Source organism: Eurosta solidaginis, chromosome 1 (genome assembly GCF_040869045.1).
Source record: "Eurosta solidaginis isolate ZX-2024a chromosome 1, ASM4086904v1, whole genome shotgun sequence".
NCBI lineage: Eukaryota > Metazoa > Arthropoda > Insecta > Diptera > Tephritidae > Eurosta > Eurosta solidaginis.
Window position 1 is genome coordinate 96,303,915 of NC_090319.1, and position 25,928 is coordinate 96,329,842.

Below are 25,928 nucleotides of genomic sequence, written 5' to 3' on the forward strand. Positions count from 1 at the left end.
TCTATGCGGCGAAATCAATTTCTTTTCATAGTACTAGACCATTTTTCAAAATACGTTTGGCTAAAGCCCATGCAGAGAGCCACCACTGTTAACGTTATAAATTACTTCGCTACAGAAAATTTTCCAGCTGTAGGGGTCCCTGAGTTTATTCACAGTGACAATGGTAAACAGTTTATCTCGAAGGAAATGAGCCAATTTTTTGCAAATTACGGGGTGACGCACGTGAGGACGGGGTTATATTCTCCTCAAGCAAACGCATCCGAGCGCGTTAATAGAGAAATTGTTTCGAAGATTAGGATTTTCCTGAAAGATAAACCTGACCATACCGATTGGGATAAGCATATACCCGAGATTTTATCAGTTTTGAGAAGTGATTTTCATACGGCGATTCAGTGTTCTCCATACTTTGCATTATATGGCCAAAATATGGTCCAACATGCCTCAACGTACAACATTTTAGGGAAACTCGGCAGCCTTCGGGAAGACCAGGTTACGGTAGTAAGCAGAACTGACAAGTTGACTAATATCCGTGAGCAAATCCGTAAAAATTTAGATCAGGCTAAGGATAGGGGAGTAACCACCTATAACAAGCGCTCTAGACAAGTCAACTACAAGGAAGGTCAGGAAGTTTTCCGAAGAAACTTTGCCTTAAGTAACTTTAAACAGGGCATTAGCGCCAAATTCCTACCCAAATACCTGAAGTGTCGCGTGCTTCGAAAAATAGGCAATGCATTGTATGATCTCGAGGACCTAAACGGGAAATTGATAGGTCGCTTCCATGCTTCGGATATTCGTCCGCAATGAACCAACAAGGGCGTTTCTTTTGCCAATTTACAATTTGATTTTTTTTCTATACCCACCAATTGGACCTTTTTTTTTGTCTGGGCGTTTTGGCGGTCGGGGACATCTCGCCCAGTATTCTCCCCGAGCACTGACCTCATAGGATGTTCACGCGCGTACTCACCGAGGACCGTGAACACCCTGGCAGTCCACACTTAGGTCGGACTAGCCTTTCGGAGTTTTGACGAGTTCTCCATATCAAAATGTCTACATTTCTTTATTTTGCATTCCTGTGGGAGCGATACACACTAGGAATCATCTTTCGGAGTTTTGACGAGTTCTCCATAATAAATGTCTAATTGCCGCAAAGCCCTTTTAACTAGGAAACAGAAATATTCCCAACTTGACTTAATTTTTTTTTTGATAGACCTATGTTGCCCGGCTGGCTTCGTAGTAGGACTTTGAGACTCTTATCTCAGGGGTGAGTGGTGCCCCACGTTGCTTGTCGTCGGAGATCCCTGACAATAGCTTCCCACAGATGATCCGGCTTCCTGTTCGCTTGATCGTCAGGTCTTCAAAGCGAAGCAGGTTTGTTACGGTCTGCTGCTACGGTCTACGGCTACGATCCACTTGGGAGCGTGTTCATGCGAACACACCTAGCGATGTGGCGAAAGATACGATAAAAAAATATCGAAAACAAGAAAAAGACAGACCGGCCATCACGACGGAAAAAATCGCCCCTTTTTTTTTTTTGAAGATTGAGTTTCGGTCTTATACACAAAAAGACAGAAAACAAAAAATTTGGTAAGGAAAAAAATCAAGAAAAATTGCCGAGTTTCCGGCCAAATCGACACCAAAAAAGATGATGGTGGTAAAACGTATTCACCTATGGTGTTTGTAAGTAATTATTGGGACTTACAACGTGAACATTTTCCCATCAATGAAACAACGCCAGAATTAGATCTGCATTTAACCTATCAACCATTAGGCATGTTCAAGTGGCAATTGTATGCAGCGCAGCAAATGAAAAAATTTTGGGTGGTAATCAATCTTAACTAGTTAGGACACTACCCCTGGCGTAAAGGCCAGCACGAAGCTTTTTCGCTACCTGGGTCATTTGGTCACCTCGGACCACAGCGTCAACCACCACCAACGGTGCCTACTATTACCACGGGCATCACCATCGGCAGTACCTCCCCCAACTCCTTCATAAGCTCAACCACGAGCGCAACAACCATTAGACGTACCGCCACACCAGTTGCAACGCACGTAGCGGGGCCACGTACATAGGCTTGAGGCCATTAATGTCAACACCAACCACAGGCGGTTCCACCGACTCCAAGACTAGCGCACCTTTATTGACTGCGTCCATACCGGCAATAACACTACTAGCGCAACCCTTATCAACTACGACCAAATTGGGCTACATTAAACCTGCTACAATGACAATCACGATACAGCGAATATAGGCCTGTGGCCATTCCAATTGAGATAACGAACATCAGCGGGTAAAGCGGTGAGTTCGTTCCACTACTGAACTAAAATTATGTATTTGTAGCCTTAACCTTTTCTTTTAAAATTATATTCTGACTCCGCAACATTATATAATGTTAATGTAGCAACCACGAAATTAAAAGTGAATTGTTTATATAAAACACAAAGACCAATGTGCTAAATACCTTTGCACTGTAAATAGGATTGCAATTTGGTAGAAAAATGAAAAATGAATTCCCTGTAGTTAAATGCACTAATATTAAAAAAAAGCATAAAAACAACTCAAAATTGATAATAATGTGAAGTTTATATGCTATAACTAAAAAAATTACGAAGATCAATTTAATGTGATTATTTAGTGTTGCAAAACAAGGTATAAAGCTAATTGGGAAAAAAAATTTTTAGCCAACAAAAAACAAAGCATATTTTAACGGTCATAGGTGTGCAATTTATACTGCATGTGAAACAAAGAAAAAGGCGTTTCAGGTATTAAAATCTGCCTTGCGTTGTGGTAAAACTTTACTATTACATTTTTTTTTAATTGATGCCATCGTGGCGAATAGGATTTTGTAGTGAGCAAAAGTGTTGATATTGCTTCGGTAAGGAATAAAGTTTTGTTGGTAATTCAGGTTCAGTTGCATTATCAGTAAAATGCATTAACTCTATATTAAGAGACGCAAATAACAAGTAATGCGGGTTAGCTTGCGTTATCAAAACAGAACTTTGTGTTGTATACATTTTTTGGTGACTGAGTCGAACCAAACCCGAAACAATACCAACCCTGACTGTTACAGATAAAATAGTTAACGTTTCAACTGAACAAGTAAAACAATTTCATTAATTGTACTATAAGGTTAAAGGGTTCATGTTTTACCTGAACAGGTGAATGACTTCGGTAATTTCTCCATGAATCTAAAAGCTTACGTTTTACTTGAGCTTGTGAAACAATATTTTTTGAGGGGTAGGATTTACCCCAAGTTTAGTCCTAGTTGCGTTTATAACTAATTTCTTAGTGCATAGTACATATTACTGTCATTATACTATGTGTAACATCGAATTGATGTTCAGGTAAACTCAAAGTAAGTTTAATACAACAACTATTAATTTTGTAAGGGGGCCCCAATTATCAGAAGTTGTATCCAAACTGTACAGCCCTAAGATAGATTTGTAAAAGAAAAAGGAGAAAAGGGCATTTGACCAAAGTTCTACAAAAAAAAAAAAGATTTGTTTTTATTACATACATAGTATATTAGATTATAAAACAAACCGACTATTATTACTTTCAATGAATTTATAAACATAAACCCATTCAAAACCCTTATAGTAAGAACAAAAGTAGAAAGCTATGTTAGTAGCAATAATGAACATTGAATAAATTTGTTAGCAATATGGGAATGCTGGCGTCGCCATTTATTTAGAAGGCACTAGGTAGGCATACAGGTAAGGGGCCACCGAAATACAGGTGCGTCGGTGGCCATGGTTATTGAGGGTGGGACAAGCACCGGGCGTCGCAACACCACCCGCGGCGCCCCCCATATATATTCGGCCCTTTATGTTTATTTTCCCTTTGGTTATTTTATTCTAATTTCAGCAGTTTTTTTTGAGTTTGGTTTTTAGAGTTAGTAACCGGTCATGTCCGGTTCGGTAATTTTTTTTTGCGCCAGTTTTTTTTTTAATTTTAGATTTTTGAATTTTTTTGAATGTTTAACGGTCTGTCCGTGACATCCGGTTCGACCGGATGTTGTTTTAGTTTGAATTTATAAGCGTTTTGAGTCGGTCTCTGCGCTTCTGTCAGTGTTTTTGATTTTGACAGCTTTCAGTTTTGATAGGCATGATAGGAACTTTTTTCTGTTTATGGCGCAGGAACAGTAAGGTTGGCAAGGACCCGCCCCAGCCGACAATGACTAGCCACTGTGCACCAACACATCATGCCGACCGCCTTCCTTACTGCTTCCATAGTAAATGCAACTCCATAACATATTACAATATAGCTATGTAAAAACGTATGCATGTATGCACATATGTATATACACATCTTCCCGTTTATTCGTTAACATCGTATCTACGAGTGACACATCGTCGGTAAAGCCATGGCGGAACCATACACGGTGGTAGCATGGTAACATACCTACAAACATAAATAAAAATTCCATATACTTCGTTTTTGTAAATTCGATGGACAAATGTCAAAATCGTACTGCGCCGGAAGTTGATGTATCAAATTAAATAAAAAAAGTTTATATTCAGCTGTCCCAATGCTGCCACCTTGTATCGTTCCGCCATGGGTAAAGCGAAGAAAACCAACTTTTAAATTTCACCACAGACACTGATGAGTTTTTCAGTGATGACAGTGTTACCACTTTGGCCAGAATCGCGAATAAAACAGCTGGTAACGATTTTCGGTTACATAATGTTCTGGGTACTATTTTACCGGTAACGCTAAGAATCGTGCCGTAAGTGATACTCACATCACTAGTCTAATGGCTGAGTGAATTAAAGATCCAGCAACTGAAAAAGGAGTTGGAACAAGGGTATCATCGAAGCTGGAGGCACAAGATACAAAAATTGTACAACTCGAGGACAAAATCGATGCCGAGATTGAAACATTTAGAGGTCGTATACAGGAGCTGCAACTAAATCGCCCAGCTGTTTCAGCAAGCAATCTGAAGGTAAAAACTCCATCTTTTGACGGCTCTGTTCCTTTCCAGGTATTTAAGCTGCAATTTGAGAAGACTTCAGCAGTGAACAACTGGAATGCGGAAGATAAAGTTGCTGCACTATTCGTGGCATTGAAAGGATCTGCTGCTGAAATCCTACAGACTATTCCCGAGGGGGAGCGGAACAACTACGAAACATTGATGAGCGCTCTAGAGAGGCGATACGGAAGCGAACACAGGAAGCAGATATACCAAATAGAGTTGCAAAACCGCTACCAAAAAGCTGATGAGCCTTTGCAGGAGTTTGCGTCAGATGTCGAAAGGCTTGCACATTTGGCGAATGCCGACGCACCCGTGGAATACACCGAAAGGGTAACAATTCAGAGCTTTATAAATGGCATACGGGACGTCGAAACGAAGCTAACCACATACGCAAACCCAAAGCCACATTCGCAGAAATGGTATCACATGCTCTGATTCAGGAAACAGCGTCGCTTCTGTGTAAGCCAGTTTTCAAAGCACGCCGTGTGGAAGTGGAAAGGCCAGACTGGGCGAACAAAATATTGGAGGCGCTGAAGGGATCACAACAGAAAAATGACGGAGTTAAGAAGTGTTTAAAGTGCGGTAACCCAGGTCACATTGCGCGTTATTGCAACACCAACCTTAACAGTTCCAACTTGGCTTGTCGTAAACGCAAAGCTGGAGGAGATAAGCAAGAGCGAGTCAGATGTAAAGATCGAAAACCTGCTCCAGGAAATCAAGCAGTCTTACCGTCAGAGGAAATGTGGATGGCAAGGAGCGTTTACTGACTGTAGATACGGGCGCATCTCATTCCTTAATCCGATCTGATTTGGTCAACAGGAGAGTAAAGCCATTACCTGGAGCAAGGTTGCGTACGGCCACTGCCGAGTATAACCAAGTCCGGGGGAAGTGATCTGTGAAGTCTTAATTGGGAAGGTCATGGTTCTACACAAATTCGTTGTGGCGGAGATTGTTGATGAAGTCATATTGGGAGTGGACTTCTTAGTTGACCATGACATCCAGATCGATATGCGGAGAAGGGTTATGCGTTTTAAGAACCAGAATGTGCCACTTAACTTCAGTTTGGAGAAAGGGTTCAGCAGTAATGGAGTGCTGGTGGAGAATACTCGAAAAAGACCATGAAAGTCAAAGATAAAGGTTGATGAATCGAATGGGCCTAATAAATCGAAATCAAAAGTACCTGCGAGAGAAACACTGTCATTGAAAAAACCAAAGGGACGCAAAAAAACGAAGGAAAGAATTTCCCAGAAGAAATGCGAGGGTAGTTTCAAGCCAGGGCGCACTACTGTTGTGAAACGTGGGAACGATACTGATTATGCGAAGCCAATCCGTCAAGCGCAAGCTCTGCGAAGTAGTTCATTGGCCAAGGAACAGAGTGTGAGGGAACGGCCCAGGGTAATGAGTAGTAGGATGAAACACAGGTACGTAAAGAACTATAATTCGGAAGGTTTCTTGGAGGGAGATTTGGTACTGCTATACAACCCTCGCCGGCGGAAAGGTGTTCCATCCAAATTTTGGTGCAGTTGGGAAGGCCCGTGAAGAGTTTTGAAGAGGATCAGTGATGTCATCTACCGCATACAAACAATTGGGAAACCACGAAATAGAACGGTAGTACATTTGGAGAGGCTAGCAGCGGTTAGATCGAGATATTTGTCTGATCGGACGACCAGAGTTAGGTGGAGGGCAGTGTGACGAATATTTGTGACACTAAGTGATACTCACATCACTAGTCTGATGCTAAGTAAATGAAGCAACAACAACAAAAGCAGGCAGTCACTTGTATCTACATAAACGAATCAATCATTATGTCTACACATATGTACGTACACGCAGCGGAGAGAGACGCACAAACACATGCATATATCTTATCTGAGATACTCCCAAAAGTAGGCAATCGTCTGTGGAAGTATCACTCACATATACACGCGCATGGGCTATGCGAGAAGCTATAAAAATCGTGCATCTGTAGTTATAGCTGAGAAATTTATAGCTGGTAAACAAATATCAAATTCTAGAAATAGAAAATCCTAGAAATATGTCAACGAAGAAACCAAAGAGTATAAAAGCAGCAGCTGAGGCACGACGATTCAGTTTGATTTAAGCACGCTATCTGTTGAGCAGTAGAAGTGTTATTGTGAAGTACTTTAATAAAGGCCATTTTGCGTTGTTGAATAGTGGAGCTATTTATTCAACAGTTTAGTGATTCGAACGTTAGTGGAAGGTTGCAAATAAGAGGAATTGCACTAAATTCGTTACAATATATTGTGACGAATAATGGAAACACTAAGGGATACTATCATCTCTAAGCCGATACTAAGCAGTCACTTGTCTGTACATAAACAAATCAATCATTATGTATACACATATGTACATAAAGGCAGCGGAGATATACTCACAAAAGTATGCAATCATCAGGTGGAAGTATCACTCACATATAGATAGATAGATAGATATCTATCTATCACTCACATATACACGCGCATATGGCTATGCGAGAGGATAAACTACAAATTCACATGCATATCTGAGATACAAAAGTATGCAATCATCGGTGGAAGTATTACTCACATATACACGCGCATATGGCTATGCGAGAGGCTATAAACGTACATCTGTAGTTTATAGCTAGTAAGTTAATAGCTGGTAACTAAGTAGTAAATTCTAGAAGAAGAAACGCCTAGAAGTATGCGAACGAGACAGCAGAGAGTATAAAAGGAGCGAAAGCTGAGTAAGCAGCAATCAGTCAGTTTGTTTTGAACACGCTATCAGTTGCGAAGTGAAGTTTAATTGTGAAATACTTTCAAAGTAGTCTAATAAAGACCATTTTGTCATGCAGAATATTGGAGAGTTTTATTCAACAGTTTAGCGGTACGAACGTTAGTAGGTGTAAAATAAGCGGAGTTTCCTAAATTCGTTGCGGATTAGGGATGCTAGTATCAGGTTAGTGATGCTAATATCCGTCACAATATATTGATCACAAAGCTGATACTAAGCAGCCACTCGTATGTACGTAAACAAATCAATCATCATTTACATACATATGTACATACAAGGCAACGAAGAGATACTCGCAAACACATGTAATCAGCAGCCGAAGTAGTACTCACGCTATAAGAGAAACATAAACTACAAATAGGTATACATGTATATAGCTAATAACTAAGCAAGGGCCACAATTGTTCTGGAATAAAATTTCGCGAAATGACTGACCTTAGGAGAAATGGATGAACGGGAAAACTGTGAGTAAAAAAGCAGCGCAAGCTGATGAATCATTAATCAGTTTTGATTTAAGCACGCTATTGGTTGTGAAGTATAAGGGTTATTGTGAAGTAGTCTAATAAAGACCATTTTGGAGTTATTTATTCAACAGTTTAGCGATTTGAACGTTACCAGAAAGTTTGGAATAAGCGGAATTTCCCTAAATTCGTTAAAATTGGTGTAAGAAGAGAAATTGTTGAATAAATTCCGAAGATTTCGAATACGACTTGGACATGGAAAAGTTGAGTGAATTGAGGATACAGCAACTGAAAAAGGCGTTGGAGAACCGGGGATTGAATACAACCGGCAATAAGATCGAACTTCAAGCACGGCTACGAGAGGTTATGGAGTCGGAAGGAATTAATCTGGGCGAGATGTCTTTCATCTTGATGGGGACGAGGCAATAACAAAAATGGAAGAAAAAAGGAAGCATCGCAGACAGTTGCGAGCACAGACTTGGCTGCAATATCTGCACAGACATCGACAGTAACATCAAAGATGGAAGCACAGGAGGCACGCATTTCAGTAATGTCGTCGCAAATGTCATCTCAACTCGAAGAACAGAAGACATATATAACATCTCAGCTGGAATCGCAGGAGACTCATATAACAACCAAGACGGAAAACAACCGCAAGAACAACAGACACGCATAACAGTACAACTCGAAGCACAAGAGACGCGTATATCATCAAAACTCGAAGCGCGTATGGACGAGAAAATAATGCAGTTTGAGGAAAAAATCAGGCCAAGGTGGATGCTTTAAGAGGACGTATCCAGGAGTTGCAACTTAATCACCCGGCTACTTCAGCGAGTAATACGAAGGTTAAAACTCCATGTTTTGATGGTTCTGTTCCTTTTCAGGTTTAGGGTTCTTATTATTTTTATTTAACTTTGTATTTTAGATACTTTGGACTTTGTTATTTTAAAATGTTTTATCAATATTTTAATTTTCAATACTGATTTTTCAATTTTCAAAAATTTTCACGATGGTGAAAAATTTAAAAATATATTGACGAATACTTTTAGGCGTATTCTTTATTGAAGATGAGCGGTCTAGAGAGGCGATACGGAAGCGGACACAGGAAACAGATATACCAAAAGAGTTGCAAAACCGCTACCAAAAAGCTAATGAGACTTTGCAAGAGTTTGCTTCGGATGTTGAAAGGTTGGCTCATTTGGCAAATGCGGACGCACCCGTGGAATACACCGAGAGGGTAAAAATCCAGAGTTTTATAAATGGCATACGGGACGTGAAACGAAGCGACATACGCAAATCCAAAGCTAACATTTGCTGAAACGGTATCCCATGCACTGACTCAGGAAACAGCGTCACTTTTGAGTAAGCCCGCATACAAAGCTCATCGCGTGGAAGTGGAAAGGCCAGACTGGGTAGACACAATTTTCGAAGCATTAAAAGGAACGCAGCAGAAAAACGATTGTGCTGTCAAATGCTTCAAGTGTGGAAAGCCAGGGCACATTGCACGTTATTGCAATACCAACCCTAACAGTTCCAACAATGTGGGTGGCCGTAACCGAAGAGCTGAAGGAGATAAGCAAATCTCCAAATCTACTCAATCGTTAAACTAAAGCGAGTCAGCCGCAAGGGGCGACAGCTGGCTTCCGCAATTGAATGCCCCATAATCTCTATCTGGCAAATTGGAAGAAGGTCAAGCAATCTTACTGTCGGAGGACATGTGGATGGAAAGGAACGTTTACTGGCTATGGATACGGGTGCATCTCATTTCATCGTTCGATCAGATTTAGTCAACAAGAAGATAAAGATCTGTGACATGTTATGCAAGGGCTCGAACGAAACGAAAGACCAAAAAGAGAGGAGATGTCAGCAGAGAGTCCCATTGCAAAGTCATATTGGGCACAGTGGAACAGTTTAGAATTGGTATCCGGTTGCTTGCGTCGAGTTTGGGAGAGTGAGGATGGTCAATGCAAGAAAAAACGGATAGTTGTTCCCAGAAAGAGGATTCCTGACGTGCTCAGCGAGCTGCATAATGGTCCAAGCGGAGGTCATCTTGAAATCACGAAAACGCTCGAAAAAATTAAGCAGATTATTTTGGATTGGTTGCCGTCAGTCGGTCACCGAGTGGATTGCCAACTGCGAGGTTTGTAGCAGAGCGAAAGGGCCCAAAACACGAAGTCATAGCCAGATGAAGCAGTATATTTCAGGTGCACCAATTGTAAGGATCGCCATGGATGTCGCAGGTCCATTTCCTAGTAGCAACCGCGGAAACAAATACGTACTGGTGGTTATGGATTATTTCAGTAAATGGCCAGAGGTATACCAAATTCGAAACCAAGAAGCGGAAACAGTAGCAGAAGTGGTTACAAACGATTGGGTTGCAAGGTATGGTGTACCAATGGAGTTACATTCTGACCAAGGCAGGAATTTAGAATCAGCTGTGTTCCAAGGGATGTGTAAGAAATTGGGCAATCGAAAAACTGCATTGCATCCTCAGTCCGATGGTATGGTGGAACGATTTAATAGAACCTTGGACGAGCACTTAAAGAAAGTAGTAGACAAGTTCCATAAAGAGTGGGATACACACATATCATTATTCTTGATGGCTTACCGATCGGCAGTGCATGAGACAATGGGCCTAACTCCCGCAAAGGTAATTTTTGGCAATGACCTTCGACTGCCAACTGATTTGAAGTTTGGGGTAGATGCCGATGCGGAGAGAAATGTCGAGAAATCCACTGGCGTCTTGGAAGAAGAGATGAGAGAAATACACGATCTTGTAAGGCAACGAACAAAGATTATGAGTGACAAGATGAAAGCCAGATACGATAAAGCAATTAAATCGGAAGGTTTTCAGGAAGGAGATTTGGTGCTGTTATAAAACCCACAACGAAAAAAAGGTTTGTCCCGAAATTGCAGTGTAATTGGGATGGCCCATACAAAGTTGTAAAACGAATCAACGATGTAGCTAGTCGCACACAAACCACGAACCAAAATGAAAGTGCTTTATCTGGAAAGGCTGGCGGCGTTTAGATCAGGAAATTTTTCTGATCGGGACGAAATGTTATTTCTTCGTAGTTGCAAGTGTGGTGAAGTAACTACGTAGGTATTTAACCCTACACATATATGTATATTTAACACTTCCCGTAAGCTGGCTTTGTTTATTAGTTGAAAATGTTTTATTTTCTTTGAATTTATTAAAAAAGAACGTGTTTTATTTGTACACAAATGCTGTGAAATTCCTTGCCATCTAGATTTTTACTCAACCACATGTGACAAGTCCTAAATATTCATGTGGTTGAGCAGTTTGGAGCATGGTATAAATATTACCAGGTTAAACCATTTAATCTTCTTGGCGGCCATGATGGTTTCTTGATTTTTAAAAAAATTTTTAAATCACTCTCTTAAACTTTGTGGAAATGCCAAACCAAAGAAAACACACAAAACATTGTTGGTATGACATTTTTCACTTTTTTTAATGCCAAAAAAATAAAATGCTTATGAAATAAGTTAAAAAATATTTCGAAGTTTTGAAATCCGTTTTTATGTATATGGCAAAAAAATTAGTTGCCAATATAGTGGATTCCTCAACACGTCATATTTTTGCAAAGGGACAAAAGAAAAGACCTTACTTCTTAACCTCTTCTAATTAAGAAGTGAATGCTGGAGACCACCCCTATTGATTTTTCATTCATCCTTCTTCACTTGGTTGATACGTCTTCAACCCTTAAATATGCTGACACTTCACTTCATAAGAGATCAGCAGTCTCAAATGTTCCTCGCGGTTGGAAGATAAATTCGTTAATTGGCGCTTAACCGTTTAGGAGATGCTGGTCGTTGCGTAACAAGTCACTCCAGCAAACCTTGTTTCGCCAACAGGGGGCACCAAGAGAGATCAAAGTCTTCCCCCACCTGCTTCTCCGAACTCAGTGGACATCTTCCCATAACTTGCCCACGCCAGCAAAAGCGCTGTAGCTCTTCGCAGCTTAGCTAAACATCATCATTCAGTTGGAGTATGATAGTTCGTGGAGGCTGAATTTACCGGCTGAACGGCCGTTGTCTAGAGCTAGTGTGTTGGCATATCCATCAAAAATATTTAAGAAAATTTGTATAAATGGTATCGATTGTCCCTCGGCATTACCTTGGCACCAAAAGTTCGTCCGCCTTAGCAGATAAAGTTTTGGCTCGGCATATAACATGTATTTAGATGAGCCGGTTTGTAGAAAATGAATACACGATACGTAGCCTTCAAATTGGATGGAAAGCTAGACCTTAATCTCCTCAGATATATGTCACTATTATTAGTAGGTACGTACACCTTAGCACAACAATTTGTTGAAGAAAATTCCGCAGAAGAGGATCGTGGCCTGATGCTTCTTTTTGCGGGAAACCACAATACAATTCTGAATTGAAAATTCTGGAATGCGGTTGACCGTTGAGATTTCTTTCCCACAAAAAAAAGTTATTTCCACCAATAAAAAATTTGGTTTTGGATAAAATATCATAATATTAATGTTAGACTGCAAAAATATACGGTAATTCTATATGACAGCATGGTACTGGTAATACGCGTTCAAAAATACCGAGAGAGGTGTAAAAAGACTCGTATTGACCTCGAAAACAATAATCCGAAGGCGGAAAATAAAAATTTTAGATCGTTCAAAAGATATTAACGAAAACCCGAAAAATGACCCCGGAATGCTCCGAAACCGAGGGTGGAATCCATAGTATTTTTGCGCGGACACCTTTCTGCATTGGCGGCCTTTGACCGCGCTTATAAAAAATTACCTTGGGTGGGTCCAACACCGGTTTGGAGACCAAAACTATATCCGCGCAAAACACTTATGTTCACAATTTTTTGTGGGTACAACAAAATCATCAAAAATACAACAACGACATGAAAATTTTCAAAATTTCTTTTGCAAATGTCCTTGACAGACCCAAAATTGTCTACCTCCGCTTTCGCTTCCACGATCCTGGATCCAAAACGCGTATTTTTATACCCCTCTTGATGTTTTTGGACGTGTACTAAGAGTGTCATGCTGTCGTATAGAATTACCAAATATATTACAGTTTGTTATATTTCTGTTATGAAAACGAAACCAAAATAAAAAAATTAAAATGTGAGAGCAGTGAGAATTTAAAATTTTTTTAACAGTCATTTCGGCTCTCACCGGTTTTACCTTGTAATATTTATACCATGGTATAAAAAATATAGTATGTTGTTGTTGTTGTAGCAGTGCTACGCCCCACCTAACAGCCGCGACCGATCACAAATTGTCATCAATATCCTCTAAAGGGAGTCCAAGGAAACTTGCTGTTTCAACAGGGGTGGACCATAATGAAAGGGGTGTTAGAGGCGTTGGTTCCACATTACAATTAAAGAGATGGTTGGTGTCATGTGGGGACACATTGCAAGCGGGGCATACATTTTGTATGTCGGGGTTGATTCTGGATAGGTAAGAGTTTAACCTGTTACAGTATGCAGAACGAAGTTGAGCAAGAGTGACACGCGTTTCCCTGGGGAGTATGCGTTCCTCTTCCGCGAGTTTTGGATACTTTTCTTTGAGTACTGGATTCACCGGGAAATTCCCGGCATAAAGGTCCGACGCCTGTTTATGGATTTCACCAAGGACCTGCTTGTGTTTTTTCGCTTCTTACGGCTGGGTTCTCAGGTGCCGTATTTCCTCAAAATGCTTACGGAGATGACTCCTTAAGCCCCTAGGCGGTGCTGGTTCATCAATCAGATGTCTGTTGGGATGCTCAGGTTTCTGGGTATTCAACAGGAACCGTTTGGTCAGCACCTCATTTCTCTCCCTGATGGGGAGTATTCTCGCCTCATTATGCAGATGGTGTTCTGGGGACATAAGAAGACAGCCCGTGGCAATTCTGAGAGCAGTATTTTGGCAGGCCTGTAGCTTCTTCCAGTGGGTAATTTTTAGGCTTGGCGACCATATGGGTGACGCGTAGCACGTAATCGGCTGGCTAATTGCTTTGTATGTAGTCATGAGCGTTTCTTTATCTTTTCCCCAGGTACTGCCAGCGAGGGATTTGATAATTTTGTTACGGCTCTGAATTCTCGGAACAATTGCGGCTGCGTGCTCACCAAAATGTAGATCCTGATCAAACGTCACACCCAAGATTTTGGGGTGTAGGACAGTCGGTAGCGTAGTGCCATCGACGTGGATGTTCAAAATGGTCGACATTTGGGACGTCCATGTTGTAAATAAGGTCGCGGAAGATTTAGTCGGTGATAATGCCAAGTTTCGCGAGGCAAAAAAACTGGAGAGATCAGGGAGGTAGCCGTTTACTTTATTGCATAGCTCATCGATCTTTGGGCCTGGGCCTGTGGCCATTATTGTGCAGTCATCGGCGTAGGAAACGATTGTGACTGCTTCCGCTGGTGAAGGTAGCTTAGATATGTCGAAATTAAACAATAGGGGATAGGACACCACCCTGTGGCACCCCTTGTTTAATTCTCCTTGGTTTTGATGTTTCGTTTCTAAATTGCACCGTTGCCTGCCGACCACCCAGATAATTTGCGGTCCACCTTTTAAGACATGGGGGAAGGGTAGACCCTTCTAGGTCTTGCAGTAACGAGCCATGGTTGACCGTATCAAAAGCTTTTGGTAGGTCTAGCGCTACGAGTACTGTTCTATGGTGGGGGTATTGATTTAAACCGCAATTTATCTGGGTGCTAATGGCATTTAGCGCGGTGGTAGTGCTATGGAGTTTTCTGAAGCCATGCTGATGAGAGGCTAGCTGCAAATTTGCTTGGAAATATGGGAGCAAAATGGCTTCAAGCGTCTTTGCTACTGGCGATAGGAGAGATATCGGACGATATGACTCACCTATGTTAGTTGGTTTCCCAGGCTTTAGTAGCGGGACCACCTTGGCCATTTTCCATTTCTCGTGTATGACAAAGGTGAGAGACAGGGTGAAGACATGCGCTTAATATTTGAAACCCTCTTTCCCTAGGCTTCTAAGCATCGGCATGGCTATGCCATCTGGGCCCACTGCTTTGGATGGTTTAGCGCGACCAATGGCATCCTCAACCTCTGTAGCGGTGATGGTGAGTGGTAACGCGCTGAATTTGTGTTTATGTGCGTGTCTATTGGCCCTCCGTATATCTTTGTCGACCGTAGAATGCATTATATATTGTCGGCAGAAAGCGCTCGTGCATTTTTTCGCATCCGACAGCACTTTGTCGCCAAAGGCGATGGAAACTTTGTCTTTGTGCTTAGTCGGATTCGATAGGGACTTTACGGTGGACCAAAGTTTACCCACACCGGTAGAGAGGTTACAACCTCTTAGGTGCTCCTCCCATTTCGCCCGCTTGCGTTCGTCCACAAGCAATCTAATGCGTTGGTTTATATCTCTTATTTGGGGGTCGCCTGGATCAAGCTGTCTTATAAGCTCACGTTCTCTCGCTAAGTTTGCGGCCTCCGCCAGGAAGTGGGGCCGGATTTCGGGAATTCTCCCGGCGGGAATGAAACGTGCCGAGGCGGATTCAATGAACTTACGGAAGGCACGCTCCCCTTGGCGGGTATCAGTCGGGATAGGGAGGGCAGAAAAGAGGTTGTCTGTAAAAGATTTATATTCTTCCCACTTTCCTTTTTTGAAGTTTATGAAAGTGCGTTTTTCGGTGACGATGAAGTCGGCGGTACGCTCGAGCGAAATAAGTATAGGCAGGTGGTCGGATGCCAATGTTACCATCGGCTGCCAGTTGACGCAGTTTACGAGTTCTGCGCTCACGATTGAGATATCTGGCGAACTGTGACAGCTTCCTACCATACGTGTAGGGGCGTCTCCGTTTATTGTGCAGAATGTCGTTTCTTCTATTTGATCCGCCAACATCTCACCCCTACTTGGGCATTGAAATCGCCTAAGATAATGCGATTGTTGCCAGTGAGTAAGGCTCTGATATTAGGGCGGTATCCACTGGGGCAACAGGTGGCTGGGGGGATGTAGATGTTGATGATTTCTAGGTTTGCATCGCCTGACCGGACAGATAGGCCTTGACGTTCTAAGACATTGTCCCTGCGGTCGATGCCAGGATCAAATATATAATATTGCACAGAGTGGTGTATGATAAACGCGAGGTCGCCTCCATTTCCGCTCTCGCGGTCTTTCCTGTGGACATTATACCCAGAGCAGGTCTGCAATGCAGATCTTGCTGTGAGTTTAGTCTCTTGAATCGCAGCAATGCGGATGTTGTGTCGCTTCATGAAATCGACTATCTCCGTAATCTTCCCAGTTAGTCCATTACAGTTTAACTGTAACAATTCCCTCCTCGAGAGCTACTCTTGAATTATACAATAAATAAATAATGTGGACTTGTCGCCAATTTATCATAATTCAATTTCATAAAAATTGCGTTTAAGTATGCTAAACTCTTTAGAAATTGCCGTGTCAGCTTATAAAGACCACATTTGGGCAATTAATTGACTAACTTGTAGGTTGTGTCAACGTGCTCTGAGCAAACGTACGAACACTTAAGAAGGCTATATTCCCTTGCTTTGTATACTTCAAACGACGTTTCTTCCACCAAAGCAATTTTCGGGAGCTCGAAAAACTTATTAAAACCTTTCTTTTCTGGGCTGATATTTCGTATTAAAATATTTTCAGCGCATGCGGCTAATTTTTTTTTTTTTTTTTTTAATAACTATAAAAGTAATTTAGTCGTATCGGTTAATATAAAATCCATCAAAATTAGAAAAATTCGTAAGTTTTCAATCTGGTAGCTTGTTTTTTGTGAAATTGTCACTGTCCCCGCAAAAGTCAAGTGGCTAACGTCACACTAACGGGCCGATTCTGAGTGTTACCGGTAAAATAGTCCCCAGAACATTATGTAACCGAAAATCGTTTCCAGTTCTTTTATTCGCGATTCTGGCCAAAGTGGTAATGCTGTCATCATCGAAAAACTCACCAACGTCTGTGGTGAAATTTAAAAGTTGGTTTTCTTCGCTTTATCCATGGCGGAACGATACAAAGTGGCAGCATGCGACAGCTGAATATAAACTTTTTTATTTGATTTGATACATCAACTTGCGGCGCAGTTCGATTTTGACATTCGTCCATCGAATTTACAAAAACAAAGTACATAGAATTTTTATTTATGTTTGTAGGTATGTCACCATGCAGCCACCTTGTATGGTTCCGCCATGGCTTTTCCGAAAATGTGTCACTCGTAGATACGAGGTTAACAAATAAACGAAACGATGTGTATATATCAGGCATGCTTAACGAACGAAACGATATCATTTCGTTACGATAATCAACGCTAATAAACGAAACGAAGTCACTTCGTTTCGTTTATTAACGTTAAGATCGTGAAATTAACGTTAATTAGACGTTCTTAACGTTAATAAACGAAACGAAGTGACTTCGTTTCGTTTATTAGCGTTGATTATCGTAACGAAATGATATCGTTTCGTTCGTTAAGCATGCCTGGTATATATGTACATACATGCATAAGATTTTACATAGTTATATTGTAATTTATTCTGTGAAATTACATAATGTAAACAAATATATAATATATAGCAAGAGGCAAACCTATTTTACTATTATCTTTACTTATTTGCGCTTACAATTCTTTATTTTTCAGTTTTGCCTTTTTCTAAACAACAGCTGTTGTTTGGTTATTTCGATGTAACCACCTACTTTTGTGGGTAAAAAATTATCCGGCTACTTTCGCGGATAGAATACCAAAAGGGTGTAAAAGTTTCCGCATTATTTCGTTACCGGGGTAAAGAATGTTGTTACCACACTAGAATCGGGGCGTAAATGGAACTACCTCCATTTTTTGTATCATGATGAGAAGACTTGTAGCGATTAGCAACCGAATCCACCTTCTCGTTTCCATTCTGAAACATTTTTTTTCTGGTTGTTTTTGTTGTTGTAGTAACAATACTTCGCCTCATTCGGCCCGTACATCCAATCATGGTAATGGAACGTTACTCAATAAACAGAGATACTAAAATAACAGCCCTGCTGAGCTAAACACGAGTCATTCCGGTGCATAAACCCAACTGCCTTGGAATGAAGTTTTCTTGCCGCATTCTTAGCGATCTCTCTTAAAACTAGGGCACGTTTTAGTCATTTGAAATTACATCAAATTCTAGTAAATTTACAAACCTCATTAAAACAACAAGGGTGATAAGACTGTAATTTTTATAATTTTTTTATTGAATTGTTTTTTGCCTTTATTTATAAATAACTTATACTTTAATACTTCTATATTATGATTCACTGCTTTAATATTAATTTCACTTCATTTATGCTGTACTTTGTAAACTTTTTATATATTTATATATTTAGTTAGTATTATTTGCTTTAACATTTAAAAAGAAGTCCATATAATTTTTGAGTTTTTGTTTGCTTTTTTTGTGTACTTGATTATACAATGGTTTGTATGTTACAACTATGTAATATTTTTCGTGGCTTTCCCATTTTTTGTTTTTTTGTTTTTGTAATATTGTATAATTTATTAGTTATAGATATTCTTTGTTTATTCATTGTTTGCGTATTTTAACGTTCTTCCTTTTTGTTTACCTACTTTTGTGTTCATTCTTTACATATAATATATGTTTCGTTTTATCATTTATTAATGATCATTTTTTATATATATACATATGCAACTAAAACCAGACCTGTTAAAGACTGAGTACTAGTACCAACAAAGTACAAGTACAGAAGTACTTGAATAGGTAAACACAAAGTACAAATACTTATGGCTTATGCAAATACAATCCGGCACCGTCGGGACGCGCGACGTTTTCCACTGACAGCACGTACGTGGCGTAGTGAGACGCATAATGACTGACATAAATACCGTTGTTTGACATTAATATTAGGGGGACTCATGAAAGCATATAAACTTATAAGGTGTAAAATTATATCCATTTACACACGCTGTTATATGAACGCACCTAGTAATACTCTTGATAAACATGATTGTTTATCAGCTGTATTATTGCCAAACAAAATTTTTTTGATTGTTATAAAAATTAAAACATGCCAAGATTAAGTGAAAAATCAAAACTAAAACGCCTTTACTTGCTGATGTTGGAGATTTCTGATGAAAATACCTACTGTAATGTCTGCAAGGTTGCATTCCTTTGAGTTTACCGCGTTTACACAATGAAATGTGCGCGTAAATTTATACAAATTGTGTAAATGATTTTTCATACAAAATTTGACAGCTCGTTTACGCACTAGAAACACCAATTTTTCACAGACGCGTACTATAAATGGCAAAAAATAAAGAACAACATATGTGACATGGTTGAAGTATGTCAAAAGTAGAAAATTGGCGTCGATGGATACGTAGCCTATCTGGCCACTAAAATAACACATCCAACTTTGCTGTCAGTTTGTGCCTTGTCTGCCACGTAAGTGACGTATTGTATCTGTTTAAGCCATTATAAAGTACTTAGAAGTACTCAAGAAACTTTTTTTAACAAAAGGTATCAGATTTTCATTATAAATTTTCATAAAAAACAAAAACTTTTGCTCACAAAGTACCTTCAAGTACCGTACTTCCACTTGAACAGTTGAAATAATGTAGTGCTTATACTTGCATTTCAGCTTTTCCAGTACTAAGGTACTGGTACTTGTACTTTAACTGCTATTTATTTTTTACAGGTCTGCCTATTACTATGTTAATATTTTAGTAAGCAAATGACACAACTTGAAATTTACAGCTGTTATGTATTACACTTTTCATATTTACTTTCTAGCCAATATTCATTACGCCTCTTGCTTTTGCTTTTATAATTTTTAGCGTGATTGTTTTTTTTTACTTCAGAATTAACCACTCATCCATAAGAAATACAAAAGGTTTATAAAGCCTTTTAAGATGACATTCTTTTACAAATTTCCAGCTGCATAAACCTATTTTATTTTATGATGAATAAGGCGGTAAATCTTCAATTTTCGAATTGTGTAAATTTTTATTAAACGAATAGGAATTAAAAAAGAATGGAAGTAAAAATAAACTCAAAATTTAAGGCAAAGAAATAATTTAAAATGAAAGCAAATATCCTCTAGAGCAAAACAAATAGTTAATGCAGTAAATTAGCATTTTTGTTGTTGTTGTTATTATTATTGAGTTAGGCAACACGCAGCAATGACGCAATATTTGTAAGTAAAAAGTTTGGTATTTTTACGAGGCACACAATCTTGAAACAAAACGAATGCTCCATTTCATAGTTAGTCGGTTCGATAGCCAAGATTATCAGCTAAAATTTTTTAAAACGATTATGGTATTCGCAATATCACGTAAAACGGCGTTGTAAAGACATGATGAAAATAAACTTTGGCCTTTGAAAAATTTCGGCTTTACGCTATATTTTACAAACGTACTGTGAATACCAGCTCTTTTTTAATTTAGTTAATATAAATTGTTTAGTTAAATTAATTTAAATAAAATTTCTTTAGCTATGTTAAAATGGGTAAATCAGAACACATTTTTTAATTTAATATTTTTAATTTTGTGTTATATTTAAAATGCATTAAAATTCATATACTGTTACAAAAGCATTAAGCAAAAAGAATTTATAGTTTCCAAACACAAATTTAAATCAAATATATAACATATCTCTACTTAATTTAAAAAAAAAAAATATATATATATATAAATCTTTTAATAATGTTTTAAGCAGTTGGACCGACTCGTTGTAATAGAATATTGTTTTTACTACGCCAGGAAACTTAAGTTTTGTGAACATAATATAATTTATATTTAAAGCGTGTTGTGTACTAAAGACGTAGATTCTGAAAGTTGCATACCTTTTATCGAGCAATAGTGCCTAAGCCTTTTTAAATTGAATCTGTTTTTAATTTGATAATTTATAGTTTAAGCCGACTTGTTTTTATACCTTATTATGGTCAAAATTTAGTACGCATGTGAGCGTGGTTTACATAAATTTTTTCATGATATTAAGCTGTGTAGTCTACATTTGCTCTTCACTTGTCCATTCAATACTTTGATAAATCAATTTTATGCGTTTCTAATTTTGACTTGTTTAAATTTCTTATATTATTATTAAACTGTATACTTTAAATCTTAAATCTATTTAGTTGCGTTTTATTTATACAAAGTAGTGTATGCGTGTGTGTTTCGTGATTGCATGTGAGTGCATGCGTGTGTGTGTATTTGTGTTTTTATGGGCCGACCATTGAGTACCAGGCGCTGTCAACTATTCACACATTCGCTGTCATTTTATTCGTACATACATGCATATATACTTAACTTATTTCTTCTATTGGTGTTTGTGTTTTATTCTGTCTCGTGGAATTGTAGCTCCTGTCTTCAATGGGGTTTTCAGCACCACTAACAACCATTTAACTAGACTGACGATCAGAAGTAGTGCACCAGTAATGCTTGTATCGTACGTCCAACGTCAGCTCAATACCTTCACTTGTTCTTCTGTTTATCGGTTTAAGTTCTTAGCCAACGCCGTAAAGCGTTTCTTTGTATATTAATTTCAACACTTAAATTTCACCATTGGTATAGGCTTAGTCGATAGACATTTGTCACAGCACCACTCTGCATAAACTTCATCCTTCAGCATTTGGAAGGCCGCTTCCGTTAGACCCACACACGTCCTGCCAATAAAATTGTATTTATAATTATATTAGGTTTTTACTATTTAGCTTTTTATTATTGCTAAATAACTCACCTATGAAAGAAAAAATTACAACCAGATTCACAAAATACTGCCTCATCGTTGTCGTTGACTTCTTTGTGGCACATGCCGCACGGGTAGATCGGTGGCGCATTCGGATTTTGTGGATTAAATACCATTGGTTGACCGGGAGGATACATTTTGCCAGTGCCAATTGACATTGGTTTTGGTCCACCCATGCCGCCGCCGCCGCCAAGTGGACCCATAGGTCCGCCTGGTCCACCCATGTGACCCATAGGGCCGCCCATATGCCCACCCATAGGTCCGCCGTGTCCCATTGGTCCACCTGGGCCACCCATTGGGCCGCCGGGGCCCATTGGACCACCTGGTCCAAACATATTTGGATTCGGGCCACCCATTGTGTGGTGCGGGCTATGCGGATGTAGATGCGGATGAGGTCCATGTGGATGATGTGGTGGTCCATTCATGCCGCCAGGTCCGCCACCACCGCCTGGTCCTGGTACACTGCCCATATGTCCCATATGCGAACCACCCCCGTGTACGCCCATCATGTGATGTGGTGGATGTAGATGATTCGGCCCTCCAGGGCCACCCATATGATGCGGCATCATGCCTCCGTGCCCTGGCCCATGCATATGCGCGTTTTGTCCGCTGCCCATTAAATGTGATGGCATTGGACCACCTGGATGATGATGTGGATGATTGATTAGCTGTTGTTGTGTTGGACCAAGATGTGGTTGTTGGGGTGGAAGCATTTGACTGGGTCCTCCACCCATATTGCCACACATTCCTTGCGGTCCTTGGCCTGAGCCAGGACCTTGACCACCAGAACTTTGGCCAGGCATGAGGTTCATGTTATGCGGACCTCCGCTGTTGTTCATATGCATTTGACCACCAAGTCCCATACCTGTATTGCCGCCATGTGACATAGATTTTTGCTGTTGATGTAGTTGTTGCTGCAGTTGGTGCTGCTGCTGTAGTTGGTGTTGATGCTGTTGCTGTTGTTGTTGCTGCTGTTGTTGTTGCTGCTGTTGTTGTTGTTGCTGCATAGGAACATTCGCATTCAGCTGTGGTTGCATTGAACCTCCCATTGGGCCACCGACATTCGTGCCCATTGGTCCGGTATTATTATTACTATTGCTATTACTACTGCTTCCGCTTCCGGGGCCCAAGTTCAGATTTGGAGTATTGCCGCCTGTACCACAACCCATTGGACTAGCACCAATATTTCCACCGCCGGCACCTAGCGAAGGCGATTGTAATGGACTTGGTCCTGGACCAGCACTAGATCCTACGCTATTTAATATACCCGGACTACGTCCGGGTCCTGTACTAGAATTCCCACTTAACGTATGTAACGGTGACATGGCTGCATTAATACCACCTGGCGCTGGCGAAGAACTGGGCACAGAAATTGACGACGCCGTTGACGTCGCAGTTGATGATGCTGAGGATGATGGTGTCATGGGACCATTGGTTAGAGACGGCGCTCCTCCCATGCGCGCCGCAGGTGAAAGATGATGATTTTGATTGTTATTGTTGCTATTATTCGTATTATTATTATTACTATTGTTACTGCTATTGCTCATGTTGTTTGCGGATCCAACACCTGCTGGCGATCCACTATTTTGGCCAACGCCACTTCCGGGTCCACCCATAGCTCCCATCATATTACCGACTAGCTGGTTTTGCGTTGGTCCCTGTCCTCCTGGCCCTGGTCCTGGTCCACCCGATAAATGGCTGTGATTCGTTGGACCATTTCCAAGCGGACTATGCATTGGTGGTGGACCCATCTGGCCATTATTCATATGCGGCGGAGGTTGTGATTGAGACTGTTGTGCTTGCTGTTGATGTTGATGTTGCTGATGATGCTGTGGATGTGGGCCCAAAGGACTACCCATTGCACTACTCATTGGCGAGCCCATCGGCATCGAATTCATAGGCGAGCTCTGGCCAGGTCCGTGAGACATTCCAGGTGGTCCACCAACTGATGCGTTTCCCATTGGAGATCCCATTGCCCGCGGTCCATTAGGCCCAGGGCCAGGCCCAGGCCCAGGACCACCCATAGGTGACAATCCACCCATACCCATGTGATGCGGGGATATACTCGGGCCACCCATGCCACCCATAGGACTCATACCGCCCATCGCCGCCATCGCACCCATAGGACTACCCATTGGTCCGCCGCCACGACTATGATTCATATGTGGAGGTAATCCAACGCCGGGTCCCATTGGATGTCCAGGTCCGCCCATAGGGCTACCCATTCCCATTGGACTCATTCCACGCATAGATGGACCACCCATGTGATGTTGATGAGGATGAGGTGCGCCGCCGGGATGATGTGGATGCATATGCGGATGCATGTGTGGTGGTGGACCATGATGGGGGCCACCCATACTCATATGCGGTCCACCCATAACGCCAGGACCGTAATGACCCGGACCCATCATATGATTCATGCTGGACATGCTGCTACTCGACATGCTAGGAGGTGTATCGTCAAATGGATTCGATGCAACGATCGTGTCACCAAAACCGCCCATTGGTGGTGGTGGTAGTAAATCTGCAGGTGTCGGTGGTGCTTGTGATTGCATTGAATTAGCGGCTGCTGAAGCTGCTGCTGCCGCCGCCGCAGCTGCCGCGACCGAATTGGCATTTGATGTTTTTCGTCGCTTTTTTGGATTACTCGGCGCTGAGATAATATCCGTTGGAGGCGGTGGTTTAAAATCAGGTGGGCATAAACCACCCGCAGGACCCGTCAAACGATATGGAGCCATACCGAGATGGTGGGTCATATTCGTAGTGTTTTTCTTCCGAATGTTGGCGGTTTTATTGTTACAACGTCGCAAAGGAAATTTGTTAATATCGCGCGTTTCTTGTGAAAGCGCGCTGTTTTGTTAAAAGAACTTGGATGGCGACGAAACTTGCTGCTTGCTCTTCCTAGCGGCAGCACAGTGTATTAATTTATTATCAATATAAACCTATGGTGGCAAGTTTTTCTTAAGTCTCGTTTTCCGTTTTTATAGACGCAATGGCACAATTCGAAGCGAAATTCAATGCGAAATTCGATGCTAATTTTGTTTTATAATATATTTCATAAAAACGCATTGCGTTACAAATCTTTCAATAGCTCACACCAGCTTTAAGACTCAGCTTATAGATTTCCTTTGTTGCTGGGTAAGGACACCGGTTCATAGTAAACCTGAAATAAAATAAAAAACAGAAAACAATTAATAGCCGTATAAAATTTTGTTTTTAGTTTGAGGGAGGAAACTATTTTTTTAATGATAAGAAGTGAATTACGTTAGAAATAATGACAAAATGGCGGAACTTTAACTCTGGTGCGCTCCATGTGATTTACAATATCCGCTGTGACATTATTAATCTCCACCATTTTCAGATTAGAATGACAAACCGTTAATAAAAATTAGATTATTTAGTTTAAAATAAGAAAATTTAGAGTCAAAATAAGAAACACTTAATTAAAACTCTGATTGGACAATTTAAAATAAGAAACCTTCATTTTAAAATAGGAAATATTAATTTGAATATACACCATTTTCAGATTAAAATGGGAAACCTTCAATTAAAAATCAGATAATTCAGTTTAAAATGGGAAAATTTCAATTCAAAATCAGACTTTTCAACTTAAAATAGGAAAAATAAGCGTCATTTAAAAACCAGAAAATTTCGAGTCAAAATAAAAAAAACTCAATCAAAAATCAGATTAGACAATTTAAAATAAGAAACCTTCATTTTAAAATAGGAACTATTCATGGCGCAACGATACAAGGTGGCAGCATGGGACAGCTGATCATACCCTTTTTTTATTTGATTTGATACATACTCTTTCGGCGCAGTACGATTTTGACATTTGTCCATCGAATTTACAAAAACAAAATACATTGAATTTTTATTTATGTTTGTAGGTATGTCACCATGCTGCCACCTTGTATCGTTCCGTCATGGAACTATTCATTTGAATATAAGAACAGTCATTTTAAAATGAGAAAAGAACATTTGAAATTGAGAAACTTTAATTTAAAAATAAGAAAGTTTTGTTT

At 40.3% G+C, this 25,928-nt stretch overlaps 3 protein-coding genes across 3 annotated transcripts in view; 2 read left to right on the forward strand and 1 right to left on the reverse strand.

The window, feature by feature from the left end:
• Positions 1-18,265, forward strand: part of TTLL6B (Tubulin tyrosine ligase-like 6B) — a 98,976-nt gene extending 80,711 nt beyond the window's left edge. The window contains exon 9 of the mRNA XM_067759240.1: positions 18,114-18,265. Coding sequence (XP_067615341.1) covers positions 18,114-18,116 — 3 coding nt within the window. The 3' untranslated portion in view covers positions 18,117-18,265. The remainder of the gene's footprint in view (positions 1-18,113) is intronic.
• The window catches only part of LOC137236526 (cell division cycle 5-related protein-like), a 276,855-nt gene that overhangs the window by 119,969 nt on the left and 130,958 nt on the right, over positions 1-25,928 (forward strand). The window lies entirely within an intron of this gene.
• Positions 18,377-25,928, reverse strand: part of pygo (pygopus) — a 35,013-nt gene continuing 27,461 nt past the window's right edge. Inside the window, exons 2-3 of the mRNA XM_067759237.1 lie at positions 21,895-25,066; positions 18,377-21,820 (exon numbers count right to left, since the gene is read on the reverse strand). Coding sequence (XP_067615338.1) covers positions 21,700-21,820; positions 21,895-24,659 — 2,886 coding nt within the window. The 5' untranslated portion in view covers positions 24,660-25,066 and the 3' untranslated portion in view covers positions 18,377-21,699. The remainder of the gene's footprint in view (positions 21,821-21,894; positions 25,067-25,928) is intronic.